Below are 20422 nucleotides of genomic sequence, written 5' to 3' on the forward strand. Positions count from 1 at the left end.
ATGGGACCTTTCCCTCTCCTCCACCTAAAGTGGAAAGACGGGGCCCAGAGTGCTCTGTTCAGGAGGCGCCCTGGTGCAAAGAGTTCAAGGCAAAGGGAACAGAAAAACCCAGACAAGATCTAGCCTAGCTGTCAAATCAGAGAACTTATATCTGCCTGGTTTCTTGCACTGTATCTCTCAAGGCTCTTGCACGTGGTACTGGAAGATTGGGTGGGATGCAGCTCTAGCAGAGAAGAGCAAAAATTAATCCCTGCTTGAACACAACTGACAGACTTTATTTATTTCCTTATTTTTTGGCCACACTGTGCAGCTTATGGGATCTTAGTCCCCCAACCAGGGACTGAACTCAGGCCATGGCAGTGAAAGTGCTGAATCCTAGCCACTAGGCCCCCAGGGAATTCCCACAACCCACAGACTTTATTCTTTATAGAAAACTCCTTGAAAGAGCTCTTTGAACTCTTTCTCCAATTTCTTTCCTCCTATTTGTTCTTGAACAGACTCCAATCAAGCTCCTCTGAAATGCTCCCAAGGGCACCAGTAGCCTCCAGTTGTTGCTAAATCCAAAGGTCCTTTTCCAGTCTCTTTCTTAGCTGGCCCATCCGCTCAGTCCTGAGACCCCCTCCTCTTTCCTACAGCTATAAACATGAAAGGAATGATAAATAGAGCGAAATGCCATCTGGCAAACCCGCTGGCAATATTTCAGGCAAAGTTCACTGGATCCTCCAGCCAGCAAGTGAAGCATTTGAAAAGCAGATATTTGCCTGCATTCAAAGTATCTCCCCAAAAGATATTTAAAGGGAAAAATAGTTACTTCTCTGTGAATAAACCTGGCAGACACTCCTAACCAAGTACTCAGGATTATGACCACCAGGAATGGAACAGACAGACATCAGGTGTCTGCAGAGAATGACACTCCATCACCTTTTGTATTCCTGCCAAAAATGCATCATCTGAACTTAGTTAGGAGGAAACCAGATAAACCCAAATTGAGGATTTTTTACCAAAATAAATACTAACCTGTACTCTTCAAAAAGGTAGTTTTTTGAAAGACAAAAACAGACTAAGAAATTACTCCAGATTAAAGAAGATAAAGCACCATGTGATACTGAAGTGGATCCCAGACCAGAAAAAAATTTTTTCCTTTGGTTATACAGGACATTAGTGGAACAAACAATGAAATTTGATAACATCTATAGATTAAGTAACAGTAGTATATCAGTGTTCATTTTGTGATTTGATAATGTCACTATGGCTATATAAGGAAACAAACAGAAATATTTTAGGGCAAAAGGGTCTTTATGTCTGCAACTTACTCTCAAATGCTTCAGGGGGGAAAAAATGTAGATATGTGTGTATGTCTAGATAAAGAGTGAAAAGCAAACAGCACAACATGTTAACTAACATTTGAGGAATGTTGGTGAAGATTATACAGAATTCTTTGAATTATTTTCACATCTTTTCTGTGAAACTGTTTCAGAATAAAATGCTAAATACACACACACAGGATGATGTTACAACACCCCGAGTGCCACCGTTCTCTCTCTCCTGGACACTATGACGGCCTCCTCATCAATTTCCCGATTTCTGCTCTTGCCCCTGATTTTTCTCAAGAAAAGCACCAGAGTGATCCCATTAAAATACGAGACAGATCATAGTATTATTTGCTCAGGCCCTCCAATGCCTTTTCACTGCACTCAGAATCAACACTATAGCTCAAAGGAGGACCTGAGACGCTGCCTGCTCTCGCAGCCACCCCAGGCAGGCCCCCAGTTGAGGGCTCTGCACTGGCTGTCTCCTCGGCCCGACAACCCACTCCCCACCCCAGACATGGGCATGGCTCCTTGCCTTGCCGCAGGTCTCCTCTAATGCTACTAGCTCAGCAAGGGCTTCCTTGTTTCTCAAATTCTCTTGCCCCCCCCCTGGTTATCTCCCCTACCTACTTAATTCTTGCTCCTCAGCTCTCATCACTTATCTTAGCTACTGTGTATTTTACAAATGTCTTTTGTCTGCCTTGTTCCCCCCACCACTAAAATGCAGGCTCCAGGCGGGCAGGTATTTTGTACATTTTGTTCACTCCTCTATCCCAGTGCCTAGAACAGAGAGCAGAGTAACACAGGCGCTTGGGAGGTGTGTGCTTAATGCATGAATGAATAAACGAGACAAAACCACTTGTAAATATCCTGAAGTTCTTTTCTAGTTGATAAAGCTCTTCAAGGCCAAAGAAGAAAGTTCACAGTTGAAATCTACATACTCACCGAGGGAAGAACAATTACCCTCCTCTGCCTCAAAGCTGCAAGCATACGTGTGAGTGGGCACGTAAGCCGTGGACGTGTTTAGAAGTGGATCCCGAACGATGACATTGTAAATGACACCCTGTCCCCGGAGAGAGGAGAAGGAAACACTTGTCTTATCGTCAGCTGTTAGGGTGACGACCTGAAACCAAAAGTAATGCATGATTAGTGTTTAAGTTAAAAAAATCAAACCCCACAAGCTTTTCTATTATAACCCCACCTACATGTGCTATTAAATTCTTATAGGAAAGCATCATTCTTGTTTAAAACCTATACCAGCCCATTTGACTTTTTTTAATGTATTGAAGTATAGATGATTTACAATGTTGTGTTAATTTCTGCTCTACAGCAAAGTGACTCAGTTATACACACATTTATTTTCTTCATATTCTTTTCTATTCTGGTTTATCACAGGATACTAAATATAGTTCCCTGTGCTATACCTTGGGCTTCCCAGGTGGTGCTAATGGTAAAGAACTCACCTGCCCATGCAGGAGACTTAAGAGATACTGGTTCGATCCCTGGGTGGGGAAGATCCCCTGGAGGAGGGCATGGCAACCCACTCCAGTATTCTTGCCTGGAGAATCCCCATAGACAGAAAAGCCTGGCGAGCTACAGTCCATAGGGTCACAGAGCTGTGCAAGACTGAAGTGACTTAGCAGGCATGCACTTGCTATACAAAGCAATTTGTTATTTATCCATCCTATATGTAATAGCTTGCCAACTCATTTGGGTTTGTCAAAAGATTACCCTACACAATCTGTTCATGCTGACATGATCAAGCTCTTACACAAAAACATCTAAAGACTGCATATGTTAATAATTTAAGTAAAATGTGATATAAGGATTAAGTAAAATGTGCTAGTTAGGACAAAGTAAAAGAATTTTTCCCATCTGCTAGACTGTAAAAGATGTAAGGGCAGGAACCTTATACATCCTGCTCACTAGTCTCCTGTCAATACTCCACACAGAGTGAGGGTCCAACTAGTGATCGCTGAGAGCCAGAGCCAACATAGGTCGTGGGGGTTAACATCTCACAGACAGCGCCCACTTACTTTTGTCTAACAGGCTCTGAAATAAGAAAAATTACATATAGCCGTGTTATCCTGTAGTCCTTCACTTCAAAAATTCCCTTTTAAAGGTTGTTTTTTAAAATTTTTTATTTATTTTTAATTGGAGGATAATTGTTTCATAATACTGTGATGGTTTCTGCCGTACATTAACATGAATCAGCTATAGTTATACACACGTCCCCTGCTCCTGAAACTCCTTCCCACCTCCCACCCCTTTAGGTCGTCACAGAGAACAAGGCTGAGCTCCCTGCATCACACAGCCAAGTCTCCCTAGCTATCTATTTTACATATGGTAATGTATATGTTTTAATGCTACTCTCCCAATTCATCGTCCCACCTTCTCCTTTCTCCACTGTGTCCACATGTCTGTTTTCTATATCTGCATCTCCACTGCTGCCGTGCAGATAGGTCTTTCAGAACCATCTCTCTAGATTCCGTATCTATGCATTAACACACAATATTTGTTTTTCTCTTTCTGACTGACGTACACTCTGTGTAATAGGTGTTCATCCACCTCATTAGCACTGACTCACATCCTCGCTATCGTAAACAGGGCTGCAATGAACACTGGAGTACATGTGTCTTTTTTTAATTCTGGTTTTCTCAGAGAACATGCTCAGTAGTAGGATTGTTGGGTTATATGGTGAGCTATATCAATTTATATTCCCACCAACAATGCAAAAGGGTTCCCTTTTCTCCATATGCTCTCCAGCATTTATTGTTTGTAAATTTTTTGATGATTGCCATCCAGGCCAGTTTAAGGTGATATCTCATGAGATCTCATTATAGTTTTGATTTGTATTTCTCTAATACTGAGAGATGTTGAGGATGTTTTCCTGTGTTTATTAGCCATCTGTAAGTCCTCTTTGGAGAAATGTCTGTTTAGCTCTTCTGCTCTCTTTTTGATTGGGTTGTTTGTTTTTTTGATATTGAGCTGCTTGAGCTGCTTATATATTTTGGAGATTAACTGTCAGTTATTTCATTTGCTATTATTTTCTCCCATTCTGAGGGTTGTCTTTCCACCTTGTTTATAGTCTCCTTTGCTCTGCAAAAGCTTTTAGGTTTAATGAGGTCCCATTTGTTTATTTTTTTATTTCCATTACTTTAGGAGGTGGGTCATAGAGGATCTTGCTTTGATTTATGTCAAGGAGTGTACTGCCTATGTTTTCCTCTAAGAGCTTTAGAGTTTCTGGCCTTACATTTAAGTTTTTAATCCATTTTGAGTTTATTTTCATGTATGGTGTTAGGAGGTGTTCTAGTTTCATTTAGATAGGGGATACATGTAATAAAGACAAAAGCTTCACTTAACCCTCACAGACAGATAGGTTCCTACTAACAGAAGAGGGAAAACTAAATATTAAGAGTTTCAGGAGTGAATAATTAGAAGCTTCTTAGAAAACTTCTACTGTTTAAATATAGTGCTTAGCCTTCAAAAATATGTTTTCTGGGGAAAGGACTAGTCAAGCCCAGCAGAATGCTGTTAACATTAGCTTCTACTCTCCCAAGTTGTTATTATGAGACATTCTACCTGAGAGAACTGTTGAAAGAATAACACAATGAGTAAGTTGTACACAACCACTTAGATCCAACAGTTATTATTTTAGCACATTTGCTTTTCTGTCCTTCCCTCTTTCTCCCTCCTCTCCCATATATGTGTGTGTGTATATATACATATATATATATATATGTATATATACACACACACACACACACACATTTTTTTTTTTTTTAAGTAAGTGACAGGTATTGTGACATTTCACTCCTAAATACTTCAGTGTGCATGTCCTAACACAGTGCTTCTCAAACTTAATGGCCTATGAATCACAGCAGCTTCTGATTCTGCTGGTCAGAGGAAGTGCCTGAGGTTCTGCTTTTCTAAGAAACTCTCAGGTGTTGCAATGCTATGCATTCACCCACCACACTTTGAACAGCAAGTACAAGTATAAGGATATTCTCCGATGTGCCCACAATACCTTAGCTCACCTAAGAAAATGAATAATTTCTTATTATCTAATACACAGTCCATATTCAAATTTCCCCAAATGTCTTTTATAGTTTTCTCCCCCTTAACCAAGATCCAACCAAGTCCCATATGTTTATCTCCAATCTCTGTAATTGGAACCACCTTTCTCCCCCCTTTGAAAGATGAAGGAAGTTATTTTACAGCTTCTTCTTCAATCTGAATTTATCAGATTGTACTCAGGGTGTCTAACCTGTACTTTCATCCCATGGATTTCTTGTAAACAGAAACTCCTATAAACAGGAAATCCAGTTGAACCTGTTTCGCCAGAATATTCCTTAAGTGATGGTGGTAAAGTCAGCCTACATTGCTTTAAGCAGAGAATGCAGGTTCACAGTTAAGCACATAATGCAGGTTCATCAGCAAAATTAACTTTGACCACACAGATAAGGTAGAGACCATCGAATCACTCCATTCTGAAAGTAGTTTTCCCTCTGCAATTAGAATTAACCTCAGGGTGCTATTTAGGCATCTTGGGACTATCCTGCCCCCTAACACTCTTTTACCTGGAGATCCTTGCCTGAATTATTTCATTGAGGGTCATAAAATGGTGCTTTTCTGATTCTATTATTCTTCTGCAGTCACTAGCTGGCATTCTTCTTAAAGAAGAGCTTTCTGAGGCTTCCCAGGTGGTTAAGAATTCACCTTGCAATGCAAAGGACAGTGATTTGATACCTGGTCCATGAAGATCCCACATGTCACGGGGCAACTGAGCCTGTGAATTGCAACTACTGAGCCCATGCATCCTCCAGCCTGTGCTCCACAACAAGAGAAACCACCGCAATGAGAAGCCCACACACTGCAACTAGAGAGTAGCCTCCACTCACCACAACTAGAGAAAGTCTGTCTGTGTGCAGCAACAGAGACCCAGCACAACCAAAACAAATAAGTAAATACTAAAAAAATGAAGGAGAGCTTTCTCTTATCAACTGGGGGTGAATTCACATCCTTCTTTTGTTAAAGGTAAATTCCTTCCCTTTTATCAATTTTCAGAGTAATTTTATGTAAGTTGCTCCAGTGGTAAGTAGCAACTGAGGAATTTTCCTTTGTCTTTTTTTTAGTATCAGGATGGACTAAAGATGTTCTTCTTTATTCAAGCCTTAATCGATCATGTTCTTTTTGATGACCGAATTGCCCAGCGTTGGTCAGGGTGAGCCTCTTCAAATAGGCTCCACATTCTTTTTGTCATGTCCTCAATTTGTGTTTCCTTGAATTCTGGCACATAAGATTCTAACTCTTAACCAAAGTTAAAAAGTAACCTAGGGAATTCCCTGGCAGTCCAGTGGTTAGGACTCGGTTCTCACTGCTAAGAGTCTGGATTTGATCCTGGTTGGGGAACTAAGAACTTAGTACCGCGCTAAGCCGTGCAATACAGCCTAAAATTTAAAAAAGTAACCTAAAAAGACTGTTATATGAATTTTTATATTCTTCATGAGAATAAAAGTGGTCTTTGAAATTTCCTATGTACAAAGGCAAACTTTTCGAATTGAGCTCCTAATTTGTGAATAATCATAATTTTTTAAATTAAATTAATTAATTACATTGGCTGTGCCAGTGTTAGTTGCGACATCCAGGATCTTCATTCTTTGTTGCAGCACGCAGAATCTTTAGTTGCAGCACATGGGATCTAGTTCCCTGACCAGGGATCAAACTCTGACCCCCTGCATCAGAAGCGCAGAGTCTTAGCCACTGGATCACCAGGGAAGGCCCACAGCTGCTCTATTTCAATAGTTTCTTTCTATATAATCTGGTAGTCTGCAACTTTCTGGGGAGATCGTAACAGTCTGGAAAAATGCTCCTCACCAACCACCAGAATGACAGATGTCCTTGTTTATCAGACTGATATCAGGTACCTTTTAAGACATAAAGACAAAATCCTGCCCTCTACAAAAATGATCAAGAGTATGAGTCTCAAACTTTAATGTACAGAGGAATCACCTGGGGATGGTAAAATACAGAAGCGGATGCTGTAGATCTGGGGTGGAGCCTAAGAGTCTGTGACTCCAACAAATTCCCACGTGAAGCCAGTGCTGCCAGCCTGCACCCCCACACTTGAGTAGCAAGAGTTTTCAGGGGTTCAAAAGCTCAGAGAAAATTTTTGCTGCAAGTTACAAACTTTGTACTTGCATTTAAATAGTAAGAATAATGCATATATCTTTAAATAGTTTCCCATTATTTTTCCTCGAAACAGTATACACGTTACATTTCCCAATTTTTTTAATCTAATAGTTATGGGAGTACATAGAAAATGACCACCCACTCCACCCATAGCTCAAGATAACCAGCCACAATTTGTGTTTCCTTGAAACACAACAAAACATGTGGCTGCAACAAAACATAACAATATTTACATGCATCTCCTCAAAAATCAATGTTACTCTGGGATGTCACTGGCACTGACTCCCAAGATGAGAATGAAATCAAAGAGGATAAAATGAGAATCCTAGAAAGACCAAGAAAACAGTAAAAATAGTAATAATAATAATAAGCTCCTGATAGCTTCTCCCCTTCTCAGCTCTTACAAAGGGGTCACAGTCTGGCTACAGTAATTACAGGTATCAGACTTACCTTGACAGCATTGGCCCGCACCTGAGGCACCTCGGCCATCCTCTGCAGATGTCTCAGCAACACCTCTTCAGTGAGGTCGTTCTCGGGCAGAAAATACTGATAGACGTCATACTGCAACCTCCACCTGGAGTCCAGGCCTGTCTTGACATCACATGATGGAGGATCTGCGCCTCTAAAATTAACCAGCAAAGCTGCACATCAATCTCTCGTGCTACAAATCTCACCCACTAATGTAAATAGGAATCAAAACTTCAAACTTCTGCAACAGCGATTCCCAGTTTGGCATCACTAAGGAAAGCGAAGCGGTATGTATGGTTAATTAACCAGATACGAGTTAATCAGTCAGGCTGAGTCAACTGCCAGCTTAGCTACTTGTTGGCCGTGTGTATGTGGGCAAGTCACTTAATCTCAACAACCCTTAGGGCACCACTCTGTAAAATAAGAATAACAGCCCCTTCTTCATAAAATTCTAAGGATTAAATGACAAAGAACATAGAGTATTCAGTAGCACTGTGAACGATACACGGAGAGTGTTCAAATGTTACCTATCATTATTATTAAAGTAGAAATTAGGGCAGAGTTTTAATTAAAACAATAAAATCCTTACAAACATAGGAATGTTTCACAGCTACAGAATGCTTTCTTTTTTAAAATATTTATTTATTTGGCTACATCGGGTTTTTGTTGCCGCACATAGGATATCTGGTTGTAGCATGTGAACTCTTAGTTGAGGCATGTGGGTCTAGTTCCCTGAACAGGGATCGAACCCAGACCTCCTGCATTGGGAGCACGGAGGCTTAGCCACGGGACCACCAGGGAAGTCCCCAAAATGCTTTCTATATTTAAAATTCTTTACAAAAACTAAGATGTACTTCCAAGTGCCTAATAAAGACAACATTTGGCTCTTCATAAGAACGGAGGGAAACAATACTAACTGTAAATGACACCTTAAGTATTAATAACAAAGCTTAAATTACTTCTATTTGGGGAAAAAAAATAAGCAGTTCAACTTTGCTAAGGAGAACTATGGATTTTGAGAGAATTTACTCAGTCTACACAACAGTGAGTCATGCTTATCCTAAAAAGAGTTTTGGGAGTTGGGAGACATACCTCGCATAGCCTAGGTTTGCTGGAGCAAATTTGATAGTTGTTTCAAAAAAATTATACTCCAAGTAAATGTTTGGATCGATATCTACATCAAACTCCAAATTACAGCCACCAGGGATAGGATCTAGATGGGAAACCAGGAAGTTACTTAGAATTCTGATACAGTCAAAGCAAACTCAGAAAAACAGAACCCCACTCCTACAAAAACACCCAACATAGAAGTTCAGAGGACAGCTTCTAGCTTTGTCCTACCTCATGGACTGAGGGTAAAGTTATATGAGGTGATGGGCTGTGGAAGACCTTTTCTGTACAGGGCCAGATAGTAAATATTTTAGAAGCTGTTCAGACTCTCTGGTCTCTGTGGCAGCTGCCCCGTGGCAGGAAAGCAACCACAGATGAAATGTAAGTGAACGGCTGTGTTCTAATAAGACTTTATGCACAAAACAGGCCGTGAGCTGGCTTTCCCTTGCACTCTGCAGTTTGCCAACCTCTGCTCTAGAGTTGAAAACATCAGAAGAGACAGCAATTCTGAAGCTGGGGTCCAAGAATGGGTTTCAGGAGCTCCATGAACACCCAAAAATTATATGCCAAATGTCGAATGCGTGCATTTCCTAAACACATTTTCTTTAGATTCAGAGCAGTTTTCATTAGATCCTGGTAATTAGAAAAGGGGTGTCCACTTTTCACTTAACTCTTTCAACAGGGAGAACGATGGTGTCAACCTCTCATCCTCGCTGGAAGAGTCTGTGTATACATAAGAGGAAAAAATAAAAGATCTCAAGAACCCCAGGATCATGTATTAGACATAGCATGTGCACAATTAAACACAAAATAAATTTGGGGTATCTGCATGCCTGCATGCTAAGCCGCTTCAGTTGTGTCTGGCTCTTTGTGACCCTATGGACCATAGCCCACCTGGCTCCTCTGTCCATGAAATTCTCCAGGCAAGAATACTGGAGTGGGTTGCCATGCCCTCCTTCAAGGGATCGTCCCAGCCCAGAGATCAAACCCGCATCTCCTGCATTGGTAGGCAGGTTCTTTACCACTAACACCACCAGGGAATCCCCTTGGGGTATTTAGTTTGCATTCATAATATGGTTAAAACAGCTCTTATTAGGAATCCTATTCATAACCTTTAACCAAGACAAAATTTAAAGAAGTCCCTTGACATTAGTTCAATTCCATTCAAAGAACTGGGTATGGTGGGCTCATGTGGAGAAGTTAAGACACAAGAAGGTAAACAGTTTAAAGTATTTTAAGATCTCAGCTTCATAAACTCATTCAATCGTTCCCACATCTGGTTCTTAATTTCCATAAACTGATGGAATTCTGCAGCTCCGGAGACACCCCGTGCACACTGCTTCACAGTGGACTCTTCCTCGGAATTCCATGCTCTTCTTTCACACTCTTCTTCTCCTGTATTTACAAACATTTACCACACCCGAGAAAAGCATGTGTACTGTAACTGACACTCCACTCTCACTAATTTTCTTCGTACACTGACCTTGATGAAAGCTTGACATCTATCATTTTTTAGATCAAGTAATTACCCTTTGGCTACATACAATTGTTTTTCTTCAACTCTCATCGCTTTTCGGAATTCCACCTCCTTTTCTAGGTATTGCAACCTCTCCTTCCCTTTACCACCAAACTTTAAGAGAATGTAAATCTCCTCCTCTCGCCTTCACTCCTCAATCACTATGATCTGGTTTTTATCCTCATGGTGTCACTAAAATGACTCTCATTAAAGGCCACCACTGACTGTGGCTTGTGCCACCATAAGGACGTTTTCAGTCACTCTCTTGACCTCTCTGCAAAGTCCTATTTACCACTTCTTATAATGCTGGGCGTCCAGTCTCTCTTCTCACTGTCCTATCCACTCCTTAGTCTTCTAATTATTCTTCAGCAATTAACATCCCCCAGAAACTGTGGCAGGCACTAGGAAATTATTTGCTATAATTTTCCTCCCTAAATCTCTCAGTTCATGCCTGGATGACCTCACTTACTTCCATGACTTTACGAGCAGCTATTCAGCTGTTCAGTTGGATATCTAACCCGACTCCTCCACCCTAGGCCCTTATTTTCAGCTGCCTACTGTGCAAGTCCATCCAGATGTCCTACAAGTGTCTCAGATTCAATGTGCCAAACTGAAGTCACCATCTAACCCCATCCCAACCACCTAGAACATCCAGCACCACAAACACCCCACCTGATCACTATTCTGATCATCTCCCATCTGCCCAAATGGGAAGTCTGTGCTCCCCACTGGTAACAATCCATAACCACTGGTCACTGTATCTTGTAATTCCACATTCCAATATTCTCAAATCCAGCCTGTCCTCCTTCCCCTTCTCAGGGTCTCTGTTCAGACCTTCATTTCTCATTTTGAGTGCTGAAAGTCGTGCTGTCTTGACTCCGCTATGCCCCCTCCAATCCACTCCCCACACTGCTTCTAGGGTTAACCTTCGAAGAGAGGAAAGGCATCAGGTCATCCCTCTGCTTCAAGTCTCCATGCTGCCTCAGCAAAGAGTGCAGACCTCACATTATATACCAGGACCTTCACACTCTGGCTCCAGCCACACCCACTGTCCACCATTCTCCAAATACCCCATTCTTCTCCCTTCTCCTTCCTCTGCCTAGAACCATCAACTAATGTGTGAGGACCATGTCTTGCCTTTTCTTCTTTTTAATTTATTTTCAATGGAAGGATAGTTGCTTTACAATATTGTATTGGTCCCGGCCATACATCAACATGAATCGACCCCTCCTCTTGGCATGTCTTTCAGTTACAGCTTCTCCAAGGGCTCCTTCAGTGTTTTCCAAATGAATACATGTATTCTTCTCGTCCTAGTCCCTTCCTGGGCTTTCACTCATCATGCTAATTCTCTGACTCCCCCGCTGTTAAAACCTTTCCAATTCAAAGTACTATACACTTTTAATAGGACTATAGTTATCTCTAAATTCTCACCCACAAGTCCTGCATTCTGGACAGTAATAAGGAGTTGATGATAGAAAGGTTACCGCTTTCCGAGTAGGACAGTGGAATGGCCACATTTTGGACAGGTTCAGGGTCTAATGTCTCCAAGTGCCAAGTGCACATACTCTGCTCTGGTCTAAGAATGGAAACCAGTCCTTTGTCAGTGCCCGTCCCCGAGGCATTAGGAAGGAGAGTCTGCAACAAGGAAAGAAGGGTCATTGCAAATCAGCAGTTGAACAGTGTTTCAATGCCACAGTGAATCTAGTGCAGGCCCTATTCCAAAGCTTCTCCAAACCAAATAGTTGATTAAAGAATTATTTTCACCTCTATGTGCATGTGCCCACAAAGATACATGGAGGAATTATTTAAAATATACATTCTTTGATCAGGAATAGCAGATACACAATAACATTCCCAAGCTTTTCAGTCCCTTCAGTGAGGATTTACTATGTCAAGTACTTGGCTTCGCAGGTGTTGCTAGCTGCAAAAACTTGCCAGCCAATGCAGGACACATAAGAGATGAGGGTTCGATCCCTGGTTCGGGAGGATCCCCTGGAGAAAGGGATGGCAACCCACTCCAGTATTCTTGCCTGGAGAATTCCATGGACAGAAGAGCCTAGTGGGCTACAGTCCATGGGGTCAGAAAGAGTCAGACAAGACTGAATTGACTTAGCACGCATTTCAAGTACTAAGACTACTGGGTTAAGGACTTCCATGGAAATGGCAAAACTAAAACAGTTTAGTAACAAGTCTGATGTCCTTTATTCAACAGAACACCACTGATGGACTGGGGGAGGACAGTGCCTCACTAGATGTAGAGCGTGCTTCCCAAGGGATATGGAGCATGAACTAGCTTTTTAGAGCATTAGAAGAACAAGCTGGGTTAGGAGGTTGGGATTTAGCCAGAAGACGAGCAAGTCCTATTTTCTAGGGTAAAGTGAGCTGGCTAAGCTGAGCTGGAGGATTGTGATCAGTGTAAGTTAGGTTTCCTCGACAGGCATTCCCTGTAGGTGCAGTCTTAGGTTTAGATTTGTGACGTGGGCTAGGTCACTAGGGTGGCCTCCATTTGTGGTCCTGATATACAAATTAACTTGACATACCGAGACAAAATATAGAAGCTCTGCCCCCAAAGAGTTCAGTCGGTCCTTGAAAAGTATTTTAAAAAACAGAGTTATAATTTACATATTGTAAATTACACATAAAGTATACCAATATAAGTTTTGATAAATGCAGGCACATGGGAAACCATCACCAAGACCAAGGCAGTGAACACAGAGATCATCTTCTTTGTGCCCTGTTCTTACTCCTCCTCAGGAGAAGGCAATGGCACCCAACTCCAGTACTCTTGCCTGGAAAATCCTATGGATGGAGGAGCCTGGTGGGCTGCCGTCCATGGGGTCTCACAGAGTCGGACACGACTGAAGTGACTTAGCAGCAGCAGCAGCTTACTCTTCCTCACACCCCCATACTCTCTCATCCCCTCCCCCCATCTGCTGGGAAAGCTTTCTGAATAACAAAGTACTAAAGTTGACAGGTAGTAGATTCAGAGTGTTTTCTTAAAGTTAAGGGAAAGACCCTGATGCTGGGAAAGACTGAGGGCAAGAGGAGAAGGGGGCGACAGAGGATGAGATGGTTGGATGACATCACCAACTTGATGGACATGAGTTTGAGAAATTTCAGCAGATAGTGAAGGACAGGGAAGCCTGGTGGGCTGCAGTCCATGGGGTCGTAAAGAGTTAAACACAACTGAGCAACTGAACAAGAAGGAAATGGGAAGAAAAAAGTGCTATATGGGTTTCAGTTTGACAAGCATATGAGAGAATGACTAAGGAACTTAAGGGTCAAAAGTTTCAAAGAACTCACTGCCAAGATGACCCCAAAACTCCAAGGTGTCACATGTCATCAGGAAGTTACAACAGAAACAGCTCTCTTCATGCAGACCACTCCCTTCTAGAATTATACACAGTTCTAGTTATCATCTTCTAAGCAGTATAAATATAGTGAGAACTAAAGGAAGCCCAAGAAAGGAACATGATTATCATTAAGGAAAACTAAGATCCCTTCTGCGTGAAAACTGAGATCCAAGATGCTGCTCATCCAGGCCACTTTTATCACATCAGTCATGCAGGTACCCCTTCACCTAACCTCTGTTTCCTCAAAAGTAAAAATAAACATTAGGACTACTTGGACGAACTGTCATAAGAATTAAAGCAACTACATGGAAAACCAAATGCAAGGGGTCCTAACTAGGAGGCTCAATGCATTTCCAGAGACCCCCATGAAATTATACAGATGTAGTCATACATTCTGCCAGGTAGAGAGTCCATGATTTCAGCAGACACCAAGTCTTTGGCCCCAGGAGCTCAAGGATCACTGGCCTAGCACACAGCAGGCATGCAATAAATATAACTGCATTTTTTTCTCCACCCTATCTCTTCCTTCAAATGTTATCTTTGCTGTGATGTTATTAAGAAGGAAATCATCTATGCGCCATTTTACTATGTCTCCTCAGTAAGTGCCTGAATAGATAAAGTTTCCCTTTGAATTTAGTGCCAGAAAAAAACTTGGCTTCCCCCTGAAGAAGGAGTATGTTTTTTCCTTCTAAGAAAGTTATGAAATTCAACAAGCTCTGATTTCTGCTCTGGCTGCAAAGACCTCCCACAAAATCAGTGTACGGGTCATACACACTATTATATCTTCCATTAGTATAATTTATTCTTTCCTCTTTTCCTCGGTCAAACCCTTCCACTTCTAGCCTATTAATTTTTGGCTGTGCTGGGTCCTCCTTGCTGCGTGGGCTTTTCTCTGCTTGTGGCGAGCAGGGGCTGCTCTCTCGTTGCCGTGCACAGGCTTCTCGTGATGCTGGCTTCTCTCGGGGCAGATCACTAGCTCTGGGGTGCTCAGGCCTCAGTAGTTGCAGCACATGGGCTCACTAGCGGTGGCTCCCGGGCTCCAGGGCACAGGCCCAACAGTCGTGGCACGTGGGCTTAGCTGTGCTCCATGGCACGTGGGATCTTCCTGAATCAGGGATTGAACCCATGGCTCTTGCATTGGCAGAAGGATTCTTGACCACAGAGCCAGCAGGAAAGCTCCCATATCTAGTCTATCAAACCACCACACACACACACACACACACACACACACACACATCTTCAAGACCTTTGTGGTAGGGGCAGGAAGGCAGGAGCAAAAATTACAAAACACTTAGTGTGAAAGATACTACGACCGATGTCCGTAAAATATATAGCGACTGGACAAAGACAGCTTCGTTTAGCAAATTCCAGAATATTAGAAGGTAGGCCTGCACTGTGCCGAGTTTCTCAGTCGTGTCCGACCCTTTGTGACCCCGTGGACTGTAGCCCGCCAGGCTCCTCTGTCCATGGGGATTCTCCAGGCGAGAATACTAGAGTGCATTGCTATACCCTCCTTCAGGGGATCTTCCCAACCCAGGAACTGAACCAGGGTCTCCTGCACTGCAGGCGGATTCTTTACCAGCTGAGCTACAAGGGAAGCCAGAAGGTAGCCTGAGGACAAATAAAAATGCAGCACAACTTCATACAGAGTGAAATTCATGCATTAGTCTAAGGGGTCATATGGACTAAAAATAAGTAGATCTGTAAAGGGTAACCGAAATGGCAAAGCCTTAATGGCTTCAGCTGATTCAGGATATTTGAAAACTTCCCAGGGATGAGGTTAAGGTTCAGGGGTTTAGTGAGGACCTCTGTAAGAGGGTCTCAAATGCTGCTGGGAGCCCAGCACTGCTCTGGTTAAACTGAGAGTTAGAATTCTTTTATTTCGATGAAACTCTAAAGAATAAAGCTGATCCTATTAGGCATCTTAGTAAACTTCAACACTAAATGGCTGAACGACCACAGAAATCCATTGAAATGTATTCTCAGGTAAAAATCACTAAGGACTCAGTAGGGTAAGAAAAAGAAAAGGTAGGAAGTATGAGGAAAGCCTAACTGCCGGCAGGAGACATTTGGTACAAGCCGCCCTCCCCCCAAACTCAGCAGCATCACTCGTCTTTTAGGTCAGAGGTCACCACTCAAGAAAGTCCTTAGATATTCACCTCCTAGCCAGCCTAAATTACTAACTTGACAGGACTCAGTCTTGATCTTTTAAAAATTTAACACAAAAAGAGGCATTAATTTCTAATGCTCACACTAAATACAAGATACCAAATTGTGGAAATAGCTTTTATGGAAGTAACTCTGTACTTACCTCAGAAAAAGAAATTGTTGTATTCTGATACTGTGAGTGTATTTGGAAAATAACAAAAGTGACATTGCTGGAAATATGACGCAAAATAGCTTCCTCTGGAAAGGGCTTCTTGAGCTCCAGGTATCTAAATTTCCCCACAGAAAATTCCAGAAGACCTACAAGGGGAGAAATGTTTCATTGTAACATTCATACCTCTCTGTAACCAATTTGTAGGAATTGTATACTTAAATACACATGCAAGGTTAATTTAATCCTCAGAAAAAACTGTTGAGCCCTATTCATTAATGAGGATAATGAAGCTTAAACGGCAGAAGCAGCAACCCTCCACCGCCTCATAAACCTCCCCCCACCCCCGCCCAAGGTGATTCATCTGGAAAGGGTGGAACTGAGACCTGAAGGAAAGAAAGGTATTTCCAAAGATGCAAACACCAGGATATTTAAGGTGCTAGACTTACAGAGCCCAGAAAAATCCCTCTTTTGGTAGCAGCAGTAACAACTCTACTCAGAACAGAATCCCTGAATTTAAGGATTAACAACTCTCATGAGTTGCCACCAATTGTAAATGCACTGGTACTAAAGAATATATTCTGGAAAAAAAAAAAAAAAGAATATATTCTGAAATCAGTCCAGCTAGAGAGACACATCTGGCTTCAGTTTTATCCCACCCTTTACTAGCCATGTGATCTCGGGCAAGCTACTTAATTCCCAGAACTCCCGCACTGTAGGTGGAAAGCTTTACCGCCTGAGCTACCAGGGAAGTCTTACTTATTAATTCCCTTAAACCTCAATTTCTTCATCTGTCTAATAAGACTATATTACCCAGCTTGTCAAGGAAAGTGTCATCAATGTGGGCAATAATGTGTATTGAGTGTCCACACCAGGTACTTCATGAAAAACAGGTCTTCAAGGATCTTTTGTTTGTTTTGTTTTGTTTTGTTTGTTTGTTGAAGGATCACGTTCAGAGTCCACATAAAAGGTAGGTTTTCCAACACCTCATCTAGGCTTTCCCATCTGCCGACCTGCCTCCATGGCCTGGCTGTATTTCATTCACTCTGGGTGTCTTTCTTGTAGCTGCTCACCACTTCTTTCCTTTTCCAGTTCTCAAGGAATCCACTAAATAGGCTGCTTTGACTTCTGTGCGGTTCTGGGTTCCATCTCACCCTCTGCCCTAGAGTCGGTGTATCTTTGCATAAACAGCAGAGTTCGCAAGCATTACATAAGCAGGCTTGGATGTCGGAGTTTAAAAATAAACAAAAAGATTTCAATTTAATATAGATGAAAAGGAGTCAATGAGGTAAAGATTATATTCACCAGAGTCTTAGAGTGGAACAATCATTTTTTTTTTTAGAAAGAAATTTGAGTCAGTTGGAGCTGAAAGAAACACTCCAGACACTAAATAACTTCCTAACTCATTCTTATGTACCATTTCCAAAGAAAACTAACTTTTTCAATACTTTCTGCTGTTTTTGTTGTTAACACAAGTACTCCATCTGGATGATTAAAAAAAAGAAAGACTATTAAGAAAGGCTAACCAAGAAAGCCAAACAGAACATATAAATAGTGGATGAGAATAAAGGTTTTTGTTGTCCCTGTTGTTCAGTCCCTAATTTGAGTCCAACTCTTTGCAAACCCCTGGACTGTAGCCCACCAGATTCCTCTGTCCATGGGATTTCCCAGGCAAAACTACGGGAGTGGGTTGCCATTTCCCTCCTCAGAGGATCTTCCTGACCTGGAAATCGAACCCACATCTCCTGCTTGGCAGACACTGAACCACTTGGGAAGCCCAGAATAAAAGTTACTCTCTATAGTACCTTTGTAACTTAATTTTTTAATTGATGACAAAAGAGGTTATTAGTGGTTATAATTTAATTTCTAAAAATCCAGAGAAACTTTTAATGAAGGTGATGTATTTCTTATTTATGTAACAAGAAAAGACATTTCATCTTTTATGTGGAACAAAACGCCAGCCCAATTAGAGGTAAAAATATTAAGTGACTAATAGAATCAACGGAAGTCTGGGAAAAGTGGCAAGTTTCCTGTTGTGTTTTTTAAAGGGAGTAAGGAAAGCACTTTAACATATCCCAGGCCTTCCATTCACCATGAATACTCTATTGTGCTTAGCCTCTAAGTGTCAATTCTTTGCAACCCCATGGATAGCAGCCCACTGTCCATGGGATTTCTCAGGCAAGAACACTGGAATGGGTTGTCATTTCCTTCTCCAGATTCCTTTACTAGGAAACCAAAATTATGTATAAAATTAAGTGGATTTCAGTAAATGGCCCTAAAAACCTTTCATGTTTTGCACTTTAATTTTGGTATTTATCTGCCATCTTCCAAGTCTTAAAACTACCCATAAATTCTAGTCTGCAAAACTAAGAGCAAGATCAGTTTGTTTTCCTAGGAATTAATTAGATTTCCATCCTTGAATGGTTCACAGCACTCAGTTCATTTACTGGCCTGCATTTTTCGAGTTATACTTTCAGGTTTTGTGTTTTCAGAGCCTCCCCACCCCGTTTTCTCTATTTGACAAATATTTCTTTAAGTACTTCTGCTGAACTAGTCACTCTGCCTCTTGAGTATTGTGACCAAAACTGATGTAAGCAAATTCATAAAGGTTATTATCACTTAACACTTAAGTTTGCCCCTAAGCTTGTCTTGGAAACTCTTTTGATAATCTTTATGTCTGTCTCCCATTACACGGGCCTTGAATCAAAATACTCTGTAGAACCTTTCAGTCAGTTCAGTAGCTCAGTCGTGTCCAACTCTTTGTGACCCCATGGACTGCAGCACGCCAGGCTTCCCTGTCTATCACCAACTCCCAGAGCTTGCTGAAACTCATGTCCGAGTTGGTGATGCCATCCAACTATCCCATCCTCTGTTGTCCCCTTCTCTCCCGCCTTCAATCTTTCCCAGCATCAGGGTCTTTTCCAATGAGTCAGTTCTTCACATCAAGTGGCCAAAGGACTGGAGTTTCAGCTTCAGCATCTGTCCTTCCAATGAATATTCAGGACTGATTTCCTTCAGGATTGACTGGTTTGATCTTCTTGCAGTCCAAGGGACTCTCAAGAGTCTTCTCTAACATCACAGTTCAAAAGCATCAATTCTTCAGCGTTCATCTTTCTTTATAGTCCAACTCTCACATGCATACATGACTACTGGAAAAACCATTTATAACCTTTACAAGCCCTAAAAGAGACTGATGCTATCAACTAGTGAAATCTTGGTTTTCTTAACCTTTCCTTAATCTATCACAACTCAGAAATACTTGGAGAACCAAAAACTTTCAGTGATTTAAAAGACAGTAGGGAAAGACACAACCATAGAAATAAAAATATATTACTAAACAACTGGTAACTTAACAAAATAACCAGAGGTAATAAAAGTAGGTATTTCTGGGAATGTATGCTAAGTGATTTTTCTTTGCTTTTTTTTTTGACTATGTGATCTTAGTTCCACAACAGGGACTGCACATGGGCCCTCCCCATTGAAAGTGCAGAGTTCTAACCACTAGACCACCAGAGAATTCCCCCAATTTTCCTTTTCTTTACACATTTCATTGTTTATTTAAATTTCCACAGTGATCATGAGGTGTTCTTACCAGAAAGAAAATGCACAATTTGGAGAAAATCTCCTTCTCTGATGGCACTCAAAACACAAGTTCTACCTTAACTCTTCATCTGAAACTTATAAAATAGGGACACATCCTACCTAGATAAAATGGTGACACTCTCAACACTTCTGTCACTTGTTATGTTTTTCCCTCAAAATGGTAATATTTTTTCAGATCATATATAACCATATTTAAAAAGGCTGATCATATTTTTTTTTTGATCATATTTAAAACTAAGATCATGCCATCACTTCATAGCAAATAGATGGGGAAACAATGGAAACAGTATGAGACCTTATTTTCTTGGGTTTCAAAATCACTGCAGATGGTGACTGCAGCCATGAAATTAAAAGATGCTTGCTCTTTGGAAGAAAAGTTATGACAAACCTAGACAGCATATTAAAAAGCACAGACATTACTTTGCCAACAAAGATGTGTATAGTCAAAACTATGATTTTTTTCAGTAGTAATGTATGGATGTCAGAGTTGGATAATAAAAATGGCTGAGCACCAAGGAATTGAAGCCTTCAAACTGTGGTGCTGAAGAAGACT

At 41.3% G+C, this 20422-nt stretch overlaps 1 protein-coding gene across 1 annotated transcript in view; it reads right to left on the minus strand.

The window, feature by feature from the left end:
• The window catches only part of TM7SF3 (transmembrane 7 superfamily member 3), a 40866-nt gene that overhangs the window by 13146 nt on the left and 7298 nt on the right, over nucleotides 1-20422 (minus strand). The window contains exons 2-6 of the mRNA XM_061125169.1: nucleotides 16261-16415; nucleotides 12081-12231; nucleotides 9063-9183; nucleotides 7953-8124; nucleotides 2256-2433 (exon numbers count right to left, since the gene is read on the minus strand). Of these exons, the coding sequence (XP_060981152.1) occupies nucleotides 2256-2433; nucleotides 7953-8124; nucleotides 9063-9183; nucleotides 12081-12231; nucleotides 16261-16415 (777 nt within the window). The remainder of the gene's footprint in view (nucleotides 1-2255; nucleotides 2434-7952; nucleotides 8125-9062; nucleotides 9184-12080; nucleotides 12232-16260; nucleotides 16416-20422) is intronic.

This window comes from Dama dama, chromosome 22 (genome assembly GCF_033118175.1).
Source record: "Dama dama isolate Ldn47 chromosome 22, ASM3311817v1, whole genome shotgun sequence".
NCBI classification, from domain to species: Eukaryota; Metazoa; Chordata; class Mammalia; order Artiodactyla; family Cervidae; genus Dama; species Dama dama.